We start from the raw sequence: 13,253 nt of genomic DNA, 5'->3' as shown, positions 1-13,253 counted from the left end.
AATTGAAAAAAAAAACATTTTGTGAAACCTGGATTCACAGAAGTACTTTTGAGGCAGAAACTGTCATTGCAGGAGTGAAAAAGTTGCTTTCTGGTCATTTGCATGTACAGCAAGGCCACTGACAATTTCATTCAATAACACGCCGGGGAGCAGTTAGTGTTCTTAATAGGGAGTTAGTTATCTCAGAGTAGGAGCCTAATAAAATCACTGAAGGTCTCTATCACCTCCATACACAGCTCTAACACCTACTTTAATTCACATTCTACAATAATTTAAGATGCTGTGTGAATATACAGAACATTATTCTGAAAACCTGCGTATCTGCTCTGCATATTTACATTATTAACACAGTTTATGATAATTTTTAAAATAATGATACAGAACAAAATATGTGTAAGAGCGAAATACATCGTAAACTGCAGGGATTTAGGAAGGAGTCAGACTAAAGCGTGAAATAAAGGCTTATATTCAACATGCGCAGGCATTCTCATGTCTCCACTGTACAATTAATCTCAAAGAACATCTCTCATCCACCTCAAATAACTTAATAACCCTGTAGAATTAATTCACTATAATGTCCATTTTATCTTACATGATAAGGTCTTAAGCCTATTGTAATAAAAAGGGTCAGTTATCTAAACAGCTTATTATTATAACAATGAAGGCATAAGGATTAAAAAGAACTTCTGTGTTTCTGGAGCATACTAATTAATAACCCACTGAGGGATAAAGACTGTAAAATTAAAATGTTATCTAAAGCTGTATTCTTTTAGACACACTTTGTGAGTCTGTTTATGAGTGTGTGTGCGTGCTTGAGAAAGAGAGTAAAAAAAGAGACACCTACATCCGGTTGTTGGGGATGACCTTGTGTCCGTCTTTGTACCATGTGACCAGGGGTCGAGGAAAAGAGGCGAGAGGAGGCGGGCTGATGATGGCTGCTCGGCCCTGAGTCGCTGTTTTTCTCTGCTCCTCAGCAGAGAAGTTTCCTAAAACTGTAGGAAGAAAGAGGACCACGAGTATTAACACGCATGCATCATGGCTGGTGACTCCCCCTGCAGCCACCTGTGTAATTTGAGTCCTGTGCACATGTACTAAGTCTGACTTTTTGGACAGGAAATTTTGCATTTTGCAGAAACTCAAAGCTTACAGTGTAGATGTGCTGACAGCAGAGACTTATCTCTAATTTCATAGCCAACATGTGCATTAGTGGTCATGGTGATAACCTTGTTAGCTTAAGGACATATGTTCACCTGTTGGCTGGGCGTGTTTTCTGGACAGAACAAAAGCGTTTTTAAAAAAAGCATGTGTGGACAAGGCTTCAGTTGACCTGTGTGTCGTCCCTGTCTGAGTTTGTTTCCTGTCATCCTCATGCTGGCTTGTTTCCAGTATAGCAGTTTTGCTTTTTTCTTTTTACATCAGCTGGAGGAAAATCCTCCCATTCTTTAAACCTGCCTCCTGTGTACTGCTTTCTGGTCCTTTAACTGTCTCCTGGCCTTCTGCTCTCGGCATTGAAGATAATTTCATTCAATAAAGAGTTTGACTGAACAGGGGAAAAGGTCTCAGCATTAACAAGCTTGGAATCCATCACTTGCCGAGCTAATTAGCTTTGTCATTAACATCACAATGAACAATGAGTTTATTTAAAATCTGTCTTTGTATAGTCAGCTCCTGCCTCATTACCATCTGCACACCAGCCCTTGCTTTTGGAACCACTTATACTCAAATAAGGGGAATGCACTGTAGATACTGGTGGCACAAATGTACATGCAAAAAGGAGGGATACCAGTGAGACTAACAGCTTATTTTAGTCCAGTTAAAACAACATCTGATAGACCTTGTTATTGCATGCTTCCTCACAGACACTTTCAATTATTACAACACTTTAATAATCACATTGTTCTAAGTGTGTCTGTGTGTACTTACAGGCCACTTGCACCTCTGTTCTCCTGTGTATTACTGCTCCCATCCGGTTCCTCACCATACATTGATACGTGCCAGCATCGGTCCTCTTCAGGGCTGGCATAGACAACCTGCAGTTGAACGGACACATAGAGAGGACTGTAATTGGGGTGTGTGTTCTTTCACAGAGCTGTAAATAACAGAAACAGCAACAGGAGGTAAAGAAGGTGAAGCTCTGTTGGTCCATATGCATGTGCTACAGTATGACTCCTCTTCATGACCTTGAGCTGAGAAAATGGATATGGGTGGAAAAGTTTTGCAATAACAGAAGGGAAGGCGGAGAGGCACATGTGTACAATACACACACATGTGTGTGTGAGTGCTGTGTGTGACGATGTTTTTGCCTGTGTGTGATTTTTGAAGGGATTGTTAATGGGGTTTTAATGGACTGTGCTTCACTAATGGGAAGTTTGGCATAGGATCTAGGTTGGTGCAATTCCGGACAAACACACAAATGCATATACACACACATGCATACACACCCATATTACACACACACAAGCCCTGTAGATGCAGTAAAACTGGACATCGCTTTGGGGCTCATTATGAAGACCAGGACAGCCAAGTATTTAACTCCCAGGCTGTCAGTGTATGCTGCCAATATACACAACCCCCCACAAGCATGCACACACTAATACACACATGTACATCAAAGTCTGACACACACAACTCCATTTGAATCAGGAATGACACATTACACAGCAGCTCTGATCCTGAAACAGATTTTGATTTTGGACACCAAAAGCTGCCTCTCTCTCGGTCTGTTACATGCCTGCCGCACGTACACTTTCTCTTTGTATGTATCACTGAATGCAGCGTTGACAATACAGCAACTTCTCAGTTAACTTCTCTCTTCAAGGTTTTACAGAAGGACAGCTTCAGCACCGTTTGACCAAACCCTCCCTGTAGAATCGATTCCAGCAGGGGACAATATGATGTCAGATGACATTGAATACAAAAACAAAAAACAGAAATCTCTTTTCATTAAACCTGCCTGACAGAACCAAAGAAACAGGCATTCACTGTACAGTCTGTGACTGGGACAAGGTTGGCTCAAGAAAATGTGTTAATAATTCTGAGGATAATAAAACTTAGTGTCAGAGTCCCTAAAACAAAGTATTTCTCATTTTGTAGGTTTTGTAGTGATGTTCTAATGCCTTCTCAGTGTGTGTGAAAAGTGACAGGATACTGTAGTTGAACTGACAGTAAAAATAAAACTAACTGAAGTTTCCATTTATATAAATCAAGTTCACTTACAGCAGGCTCATCTGAATTCTCTTATTGTCCAATACATTAAACAGCATAGGAGGAAAAGAGATGAATAAGATGCAATACTCTGTGATTTATGTTCAGACTTGATGTGAGAATAGAATGAACTGCACTTACATGGTGTTTTTATGCAGAAGTCTTTACAATGTATTATTTCATTGCTTTTCTGGAAATTACCCCCCCCCCCCCTGCCCGGCTTAACAGAACAATTTGTGAGATTGATAGTGAAAAAGAAAGTTGAAAAACGTGAAAGGTATTTGTGATAAAGTTGTGTCTTGGATAAACCACACTGCATCAGGATGGCCATGTTGCTTCATGCTGCTGGACAGGACAAAAGTCCAAAGTGTAGGAGTAAATGAAGACCTGGAAAGAGGACAGGGGTCTATGCTATGCTAAAAAAACTGCTGGCATGTCCTCCCGTTTATTCTGCTCTCCATTGTCTGCTCCCTGAAGAACAATTTGCCTTTTTACCTATAAATCTTTGCCTCCACCCTAAAATGTATCTGTTCACACTGCACTGTGTTCCCAGAAGAGAAGTGAGTCCCCAAAGTGTGACCATGAAAACAGATTCATGTCCCTGTAATACCAGAACTCCAACACAGACTCACACACATCAAAGGCAGCAAAGAACCATTCAGGCCAGTGATGGATACTGTAATTCAGGTACAACATGGTGACTATTAGATGACCTATGTTTCTAAGAGCAAAGCACTTCCAGACGGTTGTATATATATTTATATATACACACACACACAGACACACACAGTGTGCCACCCTGCCAATTTAGCGTCGCTGTGGCTGCACCAAACTAAAGTAGCCAGAACGCTAAGAGCGGTCCAGAGCTACACAACGCCTCCTGGCACGAACAACGACTGCCTACAAAATACTGGCTCAACCTCTCTCTCCCTCAGTGGGCATACGTTCCCAAGATTCCCTCCATTTCTGAATGATGTGAAAAACAATTTTGTTTCACAGCTGTAGTTTTGCCGAGAGGGATTGCTTAGCTCTTACCAGCCAAACACACACAGGGACAGAGAGGGGGGGGGGAGAAGGAAAGTGAAATAGAAAGAGAAGAGGAGAGGAGAGGTACAGAGAGAAAAGCAAAGAACTCAGACATATTGATTGGTTCCTTCCTCTTTTTACCCCAGTCCATATACATATTTATGGTGCTAATGTAATTATTAATCTCACATGGTCTAAATGCTCTGACCTTCTTAACTCACACCACATCACTAACAGGCTCAGTTCTCTGTCCATGCTACAGGCAGAACTGAACATGTAGGCAAGCCATGGAAGGAAGGAAGGATGTGAGACATACAGGCAGAAAATCACTTAAACACAACAGAGGCATTCATGACAAAAAAAAGAGAAATCATGTTGCTGCTAACTGACCTGTACTGTGGTGTCCAGTCAGTGATGTTGCTGTTGTTGAGAGTCCAGCGGTACTGCAGAGGCCAGCTGCCTCCAGCCAAGCAGGTCAGCACCAGCCTGTTTCCCTCCAACACCACCTGCTGCCCCAGTCCGCTCCCTCGCAGGTAAGGGGCCACTTCTAACAGAGAAAGGAAAATATATTATTTTCTGAGTTGGAAAACAAAAACTAACAAAAATATTTTGTACTTTGCAAAAAATGTAATGTTTTATAAACTGTTTGAGACTGGAATGTCTTAAGGCCCCATTCAGCAAATGTCAAATCAGATATATAAACTATTTACATCAGCCACCAAAACAACATCAAAAAGAACAGTTGCTATGTGTACAAATGTATTTACTTATTGTATTTGTATTATGTATACAAAATAGAAAGAACATATATGTTTTTGCTGGAATATGTTCCAAGTTCTCATTCATATGAATTCATACTAACATGTGATGACAAACAGCTCCATTAATAATTATGCTTTTATAACATACCTGATAATAAACATGTGGTGATTCATGTATTGCATATAAATGTCAAAACTCTAACACCTTTGTTTTCTATGAAATCCCAACACAACAACATGTGTATGGTGGCATGCATCACTGCATCTGCACATCTTGTTTCCCAGCACTGATATGCACCATCAGTCCAGAAAAGTAAAAGAGTAGTTTACTCCCTGGAAAGACATGCTGTAACTTGACTACTTGTCCTGCCTGTGCAGAGCATCTGCTGAGTGTTACTTAAGGCATATCAAATGCCAGCGTGTATTGCGCTAAGAAGACAAAGGTCAAACTCTTGAGTTCAAAGACATTTTCAACCTCCTATGTTTGAAAATGAGGCTGGGCACCCTGTTTGTCAGATCCAATATAGAGTAGAAGTGGAGTTTGTCACTCCTCACACTCTGACTGGAGTCTGTCCAGCTGATGCACAGCCTTTTTACAGGAATGCACAGCATTTTTTGTGCACCTCTATTATTTTCTCCCATCAGAGCAGTGAGCATTCTGCTCCTAGTACATATATTGTACTGCTAAACAGCTAGTGATACAAAGCACAGAGACTGTACAATAATGTATTGTCAGGCCCGGTGTCCAGGCTGAATCTTATGATAAGCCTTTTGGAATGACTTGCCCTGCCCTGCAAGAACGGCTCAGCTGCAGCTGCTGTCTAAACAATGCCATCCAGTCTTTAACTCTTGGCTCAGGTGTTCAGACCTGGCTTACCATTACACAGCATAGAGGCATCAAGGCTAAAGAGCCTGCCCACAGCAGCTAGCTGGACATTTCAGCAGGAGCTGAGTTTGAACATGCATACACACATATACTGTCTAAACTGGGGCGAGCTCCTCTCTGCTTGCTACACTATATATAGACAGGTCCATAACTCTAAGATGGAGTTTTACATCCTCTCTTTCTCTCTGCTGTCAGCTGGATCTTCTCTACTCCCTACCGTTTCAACTCAGTTCTGTATTTCCTCCAGCCCTCTCACTTTGTCTCCATTGTTTCTCCTTCCAATTCCTTATTCCATGTGGATGTCTCAGGGCCACCTTTTTTTTCCTCCTTTCCCCTCTCTCTCTTCACCACTGTTTCACCCTCTCCCCCTTTCTTTCAGATTGATAGCTGCCTGCTCTGTGCACAAGAGGGAACTGTTCCATCTAAGAAAGATTTATATGTGTGTGTGTGTGTGTGTGTGTGTGTGTGTGTGTGTGAGCATAAGGATTTATTTGGAATATTCCGTTTCTACACAGCAATGGCTGGCAATGCAGACTCCAATGTCATACTGCTGACCAGCACTATAATTCACCGCTGCTGCCTACTGGTGTTTGCACGCGCATGAGAGGCAGTAAGAAAGAGAGAGATAGAGAGAGAGTGTGTGTACTTGTGTGTGTACAGTGCTTGTATGACTACCTTTGTGAGGACAACTTTGTGCTTTAATGTGAGGACATTTTGGCCTGTCCTTACATTCAATGGGGCTGCTTGAAGGTTAGGACTTGCTTTTTAGAGTTCATGTTAGAATTAAGTTTAGGTTGGGTATTTAGTGGTGACAGCAAAGGTGAAGGCAGGGGGGGGGTAAGGAATGCATTACCGTATGTCCTCAAATGTCCTGTGTGACAGAGATCAGCCTTAAAAGCCTGTACAGTTATATGGCTGATGCATGCACAGATATGGACATTTTGCACCTGCCTCCATCCATTCCACTTATCTCCCACTTTCTTCATGCATCATACCCTGCACTGCATGTTGCATCCAACCCCTATCACCACCTCCCTCCACTCATCATGGTTCTTTAATCCTTGCTACCTTATAGACAGTCCATTAGGAACAATAGACAGACAGGGAATAGCACATCTGAGAGGAGCAAGGTCAGATAACAGCTTGTTTCGCTCAGTGATGTCTCACCCTTCTCTACTGTCTGTCTCTCTGTCACTCAATGTCAACATGTCACTCTCTTGTCCACCCCTCCAGTCTTCCCTTTTTCTAACCTGTCTGTCTGTCGGTCTCACTCGCTGGTACCAGGCAGCCACCTGTCTGTCTATAAAGACCACCAAATTACTCCCTTTGTTCCTCTCTCCCTCTCCTGTTGCCCCTCAGTCCACCTCTGTCAAAGTGTGTGAAAACTCAAGGTCTCTTCTTTTTGTCTCTTCAGGAGGAATGTTGCCTAACAGAGAGTGGCCTTCAAATGTGACAGGAGAGTCAAAAAGCAGATGTACACACACTCAAATACACACATTTTCCCCCCTCCTGCAGTAGCACATGCGTGTCTCCACTCTCAAGCCTGTCTTATGAAGCTGCTTAGGCAGATTCTGGAGAGGAATTCAATTTGCCGGGGAGATGAGCGCTGTGATAGAGGAGAGAGGGAGGAGAGGAGGATGAAAGGACAGGAGGAGAAAGAGGGCAGGGTTGCTGCTCCTGGGCTGATAGTCCACAGCGATCATGCCTTCTCAGCTCTACTCTTTGTCCCTCTGCACATTTACAGTCAGTGAATGTCTAGTGGAAATTATGCCCTAAATGACTTGTCCTTTACAAATGGCCAAGGAAAAAAGTCATTATTCTTACATTGTGCAGCATTATCCAATAATAATCCTTAATTTTACTGCAGCTGGTGCTACAGCTGTAGTGGCTCAACAAAGAGTCAAGGTGCTTGCTTACAGGTAGCAGTGTGAGTAATAAGCAGGGTTTTTTCTGCACAGTGCATTGTCCCCCTTTTCCATTTTGTCCTTGTTTTGTCCCATTACAACCTGTATTTTTTGTTAAATGTGCACTAATTTATTCAATGTGTAGCTACAAATATTAGAAATATGCATAGATTTCAGTTAAATTCATTGTCCTTAATGTACAGCAGACCTGGGCAAAGTATAGCCTGCGGGCCGGACCAATCCCCTTTGTGACTTCAATGCAGCCCGCAGACCACCAAACGACCATCCACCCAAAAATTAACAAAGGCAGCAAAATCAACTGTTGAGCACGGCATTACTTATAACATCTTCCCAACCCTCAGTCTCTTTCCTGCTGCAGTACTGCAGTCATCCCATCTCTTTGGAGAGACACATCCGTGCTGTCTAAACTTTAAAAATGCTGCGCGACTATGCTGAAATGTACGGTAAAGCGTGCGGAAACTCCACGGTGCATTCAGATGTTACCGCGGTGCTGCAGTTGACATATTTCATTGTCATCTGCAAGCACAGTTTTTGCCCAACTTTCAGAACTTTGGGATTTGATACTTTTTAAAAATTACTTTTAACTCTAATGATTTTATTCAGTATAAATATCTTCACATCATCTGTGCTGCTCTGCACTGTGTGTGCGCAGGAGTGTGTTTCAACATAAAACCAATGCACACTCAAAGTAGACATGGACACATGCTGGGTAGGAAGAGGAGTAACCAGTAAATGACAGCAAATGACAATGATAAAAATGTAACAAGTATATTTATAAAGGTAGACACACTGCCAGTGGTCTCCAATTTATATTATTATTTATGAAAGAAAGTGGCCCTCGCAAAAAAAGATTATTGCCATGTACAGGGACTGATTATGCTTACTGTCTCAGCCATAAGACACCCTGCAGTGTTGAAGTTTGAACAGTGGTGAAAACAAAAAGCCCTTAGGTGGTCCGGTTTGCATTCAGATATGCAGAGGAAACCCTGTGGTGTAAATGCAATTCACAGCACTGACATAAGAAAAATGTGAGAGTATAGGGTTGAGCCGTGGTATTCATTCCTGCCTGCGTAATTATTGGATATGAGTGTGTGTTTGTACAGTGTGGGTGTGGATATGTGTCTGTCAGGTCAGAAATAGGGTCACCCACTCCAGAAAAATCCCTTTATCTTCATAGAGCTGAACCCCTACTGTGAGACAGGGCTGGCAGAACTGACTATAGACTATGCATACAGATTCACTGATAGCTTTTCTCACTCACTTTTTCACACGCACACACACACACCCACACTCCATCATGCCTTTTTGACGTATGAGGTTGAAGGGGAGAAAATAACTAAATCAGTCTCTGTTATTTTTCTAAGAATAAGTGGGTACTAGTTGCATGGCTAAGCATTTTTTTCATGGTAGCAGCAGTCTATTTGATTATGGGGTGCAAATGAGTTCTATTCCTTCTTAATCTAATAAGTCTGCCTGCGCTTGTTTCAACAGGCATTTAAAAGCACTTAATTGGACTGACAGTGTGTGAGGCGAGAGGAAGAATTATGAGTTGAGTTTTTGGCATGTTGCTACCAGTAAAAAAAGGGCTAATTAATTGAGCAATGTAAAGTGGAAGGGCTGAAAAATTAGATTTTATTTCCCACGTTGAAGAGTTAAGACAAGTCTGGTGAAAGCATGAGTACGTGTGTGAGAAATTTAAACTTAAATTAGGCTTGTGACTGAGACAAAAGCACATGTATCTCTGATGAGTATAGAGGAATCAACCCAGTGGATAGCAGCTACAGTGTGATTACACAGTCACATCATTGAGCAAACACACATTTACAAACATTATCCAGAATATAACCATTGCAAAATCTGGATGAAAGGCTGCATTGAAAGACACAGGCAACAAAAAAACTGTGAATTCTGCAGAGAGAGAGCTGGAGGTGAGTGAAGTTCACACAGTGAGGTGAATATCAGGTGAGCGCCGGCTCTGACCTGAAAACTAATGAACTAGATTATAAAGTAATTCTTCCTCATGGCACACAGCAGTGTTTTAAAAAACACTTTCACGTTTCTCCCGCTGAGTAATGTTGACAGGCTTTATTCCAGATGTAAAAATCAAAACGTTTAAATTCATTTTAATGAGAAAGACGGGCAGCAGCTGGATCAAAAGCCAAACGATTAGACTCATTAAACACCACTCTGTAGAATTTTATCTCCTAAACATCAACACCAGCTGGTCTGGCTTATCTTCGTCCAATCAGTTATGATGCACAAATCTGATGTATCAACAGCTTCACTATCAAGATAACCCTAAAGAAGACAACTCCCTCGCTCCCTCTGTCTATTTCACACACACACGCGCAGACTACTGAACAAATCCACTGTCCAAAGAAGATGACAGTTAAGCAGAAAACACCTGCTGCTTTTGATGATGATGAAATCAAAGTGGCTCTGATGCTAACCCACTGATCCCAGCAGGCCCCAGCTGAACTCACAGATAGTGAGTACACAGGGAACCAAACTGCAGCGGTCTCGAGGAGCTGCTTTTGGACAGCAGAAAAAAGAACAGCAGACAAGCCTACATGAGAGAACAAAATGTTTCCCCTGCTTCATCTGTTGTTAGATGGAGCAGAGCATACAGGACGTAAGTGCAGAACTTTGATCAAGAGTTTAACTCATGGCTTTTCAAGTTGGCAGCTGCTTTAATTGACTACTGAATGTCAGCCTGACTACAAGAACAAAGCATCCCTGGCTGAAGACTGAATAACACCCCCCCACCCCCTACCCCTGACATCGCTTCCTGTTCAGACAGCCAATCACAGTTCCCTCCCCCGAGCTCTTTGCTTGCCTGCTCCAATCATGGTTTCCACAAGCTCTGACTGATAGCTGTCTGTGAAGACATGACAGATGACTGACTGATCCTGATGTGCTGATTGGCAGATGTCAGACCAAGAGACATGTTGCCAGTACACAGACACACACACACACTGAGGCAAACAGTTGAGCCTTGAATACAATGTTCAAAGTCGTACTAGTGTGGTTGCTCGTTTGCGTCACAGACATTGATAGTATGATGTTGTTTCTTGAACAAAACGTTGAAACACGGGTGTTATTTTCTGGTTTCACATGCACAGAAGAGGCTGAATAAAAAATAGAACATGCACCATTAACTATTAACCATTAACTGAATTTGGCCTTTTGACACTTTGGCCTGTGCTCATTTGGTGAATGGTCAGCATGAAACTCTGTTAGCATTGGCACAGGCTGTGATGTTAACCAAAAAATGTGATTGAGCAGTCGATTCAAAAATGTCAGTTTATTGCTTTGACATTTAATAATGTCTGTCTAACCATGTGAGTGTATATCTGTGATGTATATACACTTGTCTCTCCAGGACATCAAGTGGAAATGTCAGTTTTATTTTTTTTTTAAACAAACTGAACTTTAATTGAACAAAACTTTAATGTGTAAAAAATGTGGGACAGCAGGGAAGCACATTATGTAGTAGGAGTGCTTTTGTGTGCTCTCTCAATCTCGCATATCATAAGGAGTTATGTATCAGACACACAGGGTCATGGGAGTGTAGATCCATGGATCGGCAAGGTAAGGGAGAGGGGTAATAAATGGGGCAGAAGAGTGGAGCGGGTGGTGGGGGTGGAGGGGGGGGGGGGTAATCAGGTGGAAGAGACTGTGATCAGTGACATTTAAGAGGTGGGCCACACCGCAGGGCACATCTGCTGAGACACACATCTAAACACACACACAAACAACTGTCAGCTCCTATCTCCTGATGAGCAGGCAGGCAGACAGTAGGAGCAAGGAGGTGAATGGAAGCTTTGGGAGGAAGTGAAATAAATACCTCCCACAGAGACAGCAGGCCACCCCTCTGTGTGTGTGTGTGTGTGTGTGTACATAAGCAACTGTGAAAACACCTCAATAGTTCAGGATGACACACACAGAAGAGAAGAGGCAATAATTATTCCCCCGGTTTACACGTCAGACTGCCCCTCCCTCTGCCTTTCCCTTAGTGCATTACACATTAAATTAAAAGCCAAACTTTCTGCAGGTAGAAAACGTATTTAATCTTATTGATCCACCAGGATCCTCATCTTCAAATCCTCAAATTTAAGGACAGACCTGAAAAAGGAGGTCACTGTGGAGTGCATGTGCCACATGTGTGTAGCAATGGGTACAACGGAGGCAACACCAGTTTGTTCCTAAACCTGTCGGACAAAATCACCACCCCACCTTCAGATCAGAGCCACCGGGGTGGTTCACACACACACACACACACACACACACGACCCAGATCCACAATGATACAGATTTCTCGAACATGGCTGCATTCAGACATGTGATAGTCTGACAACATGACTCCAGGCGTCATCTCTCTCACCTCACTCATCATACACACTGATACACACACTCACAGCGGAACTCGAATATACGGGATGAGACACACACTGACAACTCGCATTAAAGCCTTACAGATGTACACAGCAGAGTTGGAGCTTAGGACTCATTTAATATATGTAGTGAAGATTTTTTAAAAACATGTGTGCCACAGAGAAACTAAGATATTTTAATATAAAATCATCATGTTATAAACAGCTGTGTGAGGTATTGTGACCACAACAATATAAATTCCTGGCCTTTGACATTGTCCAGTTCAGTTTAACTTTGGGTCCAAACAGACATTTGTGACAAATGTAAAGAAATTTCCTTGCAGGCACCATGTTGGGGAGATGGGAGCCTTCACCCTTGACTATCAAATTCTCATCAGTTCATTCATTCTAAGTCCAAGTAAATGTTTGTATAAAATAAAGTAAAAAAAGATCTGTTGGATGGTTGGACAACTTGAAAACATACTGCCTCTGGCCCTGTCTGTCACTGGCACACAGACATTAAACACAACATTTGGGCTACAAAAAAAAATCACAAACACTTAATCTCCTGACTCCTATCTTTCATTCCTCATCTTTGATTCTCATACTGTACACCTGCCACTAGAACTGACTTTGCCTCCCTGTCTTTGGGAACCTTTTTTCTTTCTCTCTCTTTAAGGCAAAATTTTGGTCTGTCCCACCTCTTGCTAAGCTCTCAGATGCTGTCTTTTGTGTGTGTATGCTTGAAGCATGAGGCCAAACACCCCCACAAACACGCCTGTCTACACTAGCTATCATCTCCTCTGACAGCTGCCACTGTCCTGACCTTGGGCAATGTGGGCTACAAGGTTTTGAAGTGATTGACGAATTGTATCCTTTCATTCATTATTGAAGGTGCAGATCAAAACCGCGGCACCTGGGATATCACTGTGACAGCCAGGCAGACCAGACAGAGGTAAAGAGGGGAGGGAGCATGAAGAGGAGGAGAGAGGAGGACGTGGAAGAGGGAGAAGAAGGTCATCTGAACAAGGAAGTGCAGGCAGGAGGTAACGGGTGAAAGAAGGGGAAACACACAGGG

General features: G+C 42.5%; 1 protein-coding gene across 1 annotated transcript in view; it reads right to left on the bottom strand.

Annotated features, from left to right (window-relative positions):
• LOC114437884 (protein sidekick-1-like) overlaps window positions 1-13,253 on the bottom strand; it is a 199,863-nt gene that overhangs the window by 121,565 nt on the left and 65,045 nt on the right. The window contains exons 2-4 of the mRNA XM_028408824.1: window positions 4,621-4,777; window positions 1,924-2,030; window positions 845-992 (exon numbers count right to left, since the gene is read on the bottom strand). Coding sequence (XP_028264625.1) covers window positions 845-992; window positions 1,924-2,030; window positions 4,621-4,777 — 412 coding nt within the window. The remainder of the gene's footprint in view (window positions 1-844; window positions 993-1,923; window positions 2,031-4,620; window positions 4,778-13,253) is intronic.

This window comes from Parambassis ranga, chromosome 1 (genome assembly GCF_900634625.1).
Source record: "Parambassis ranga chromosome 1, fParRan2.1, whole genome shotgun sequence".
Taxonomy (NCBI): Eukaryota; Metazoa; Chordata; class Actinopteri; family Ambassidae; genus Parambassis; species Parambassis ranga.
Note: the sequence above shows the minus strand (reverse complement) of the source record. Positions and strands in the feature narration are given on the sequence as shown.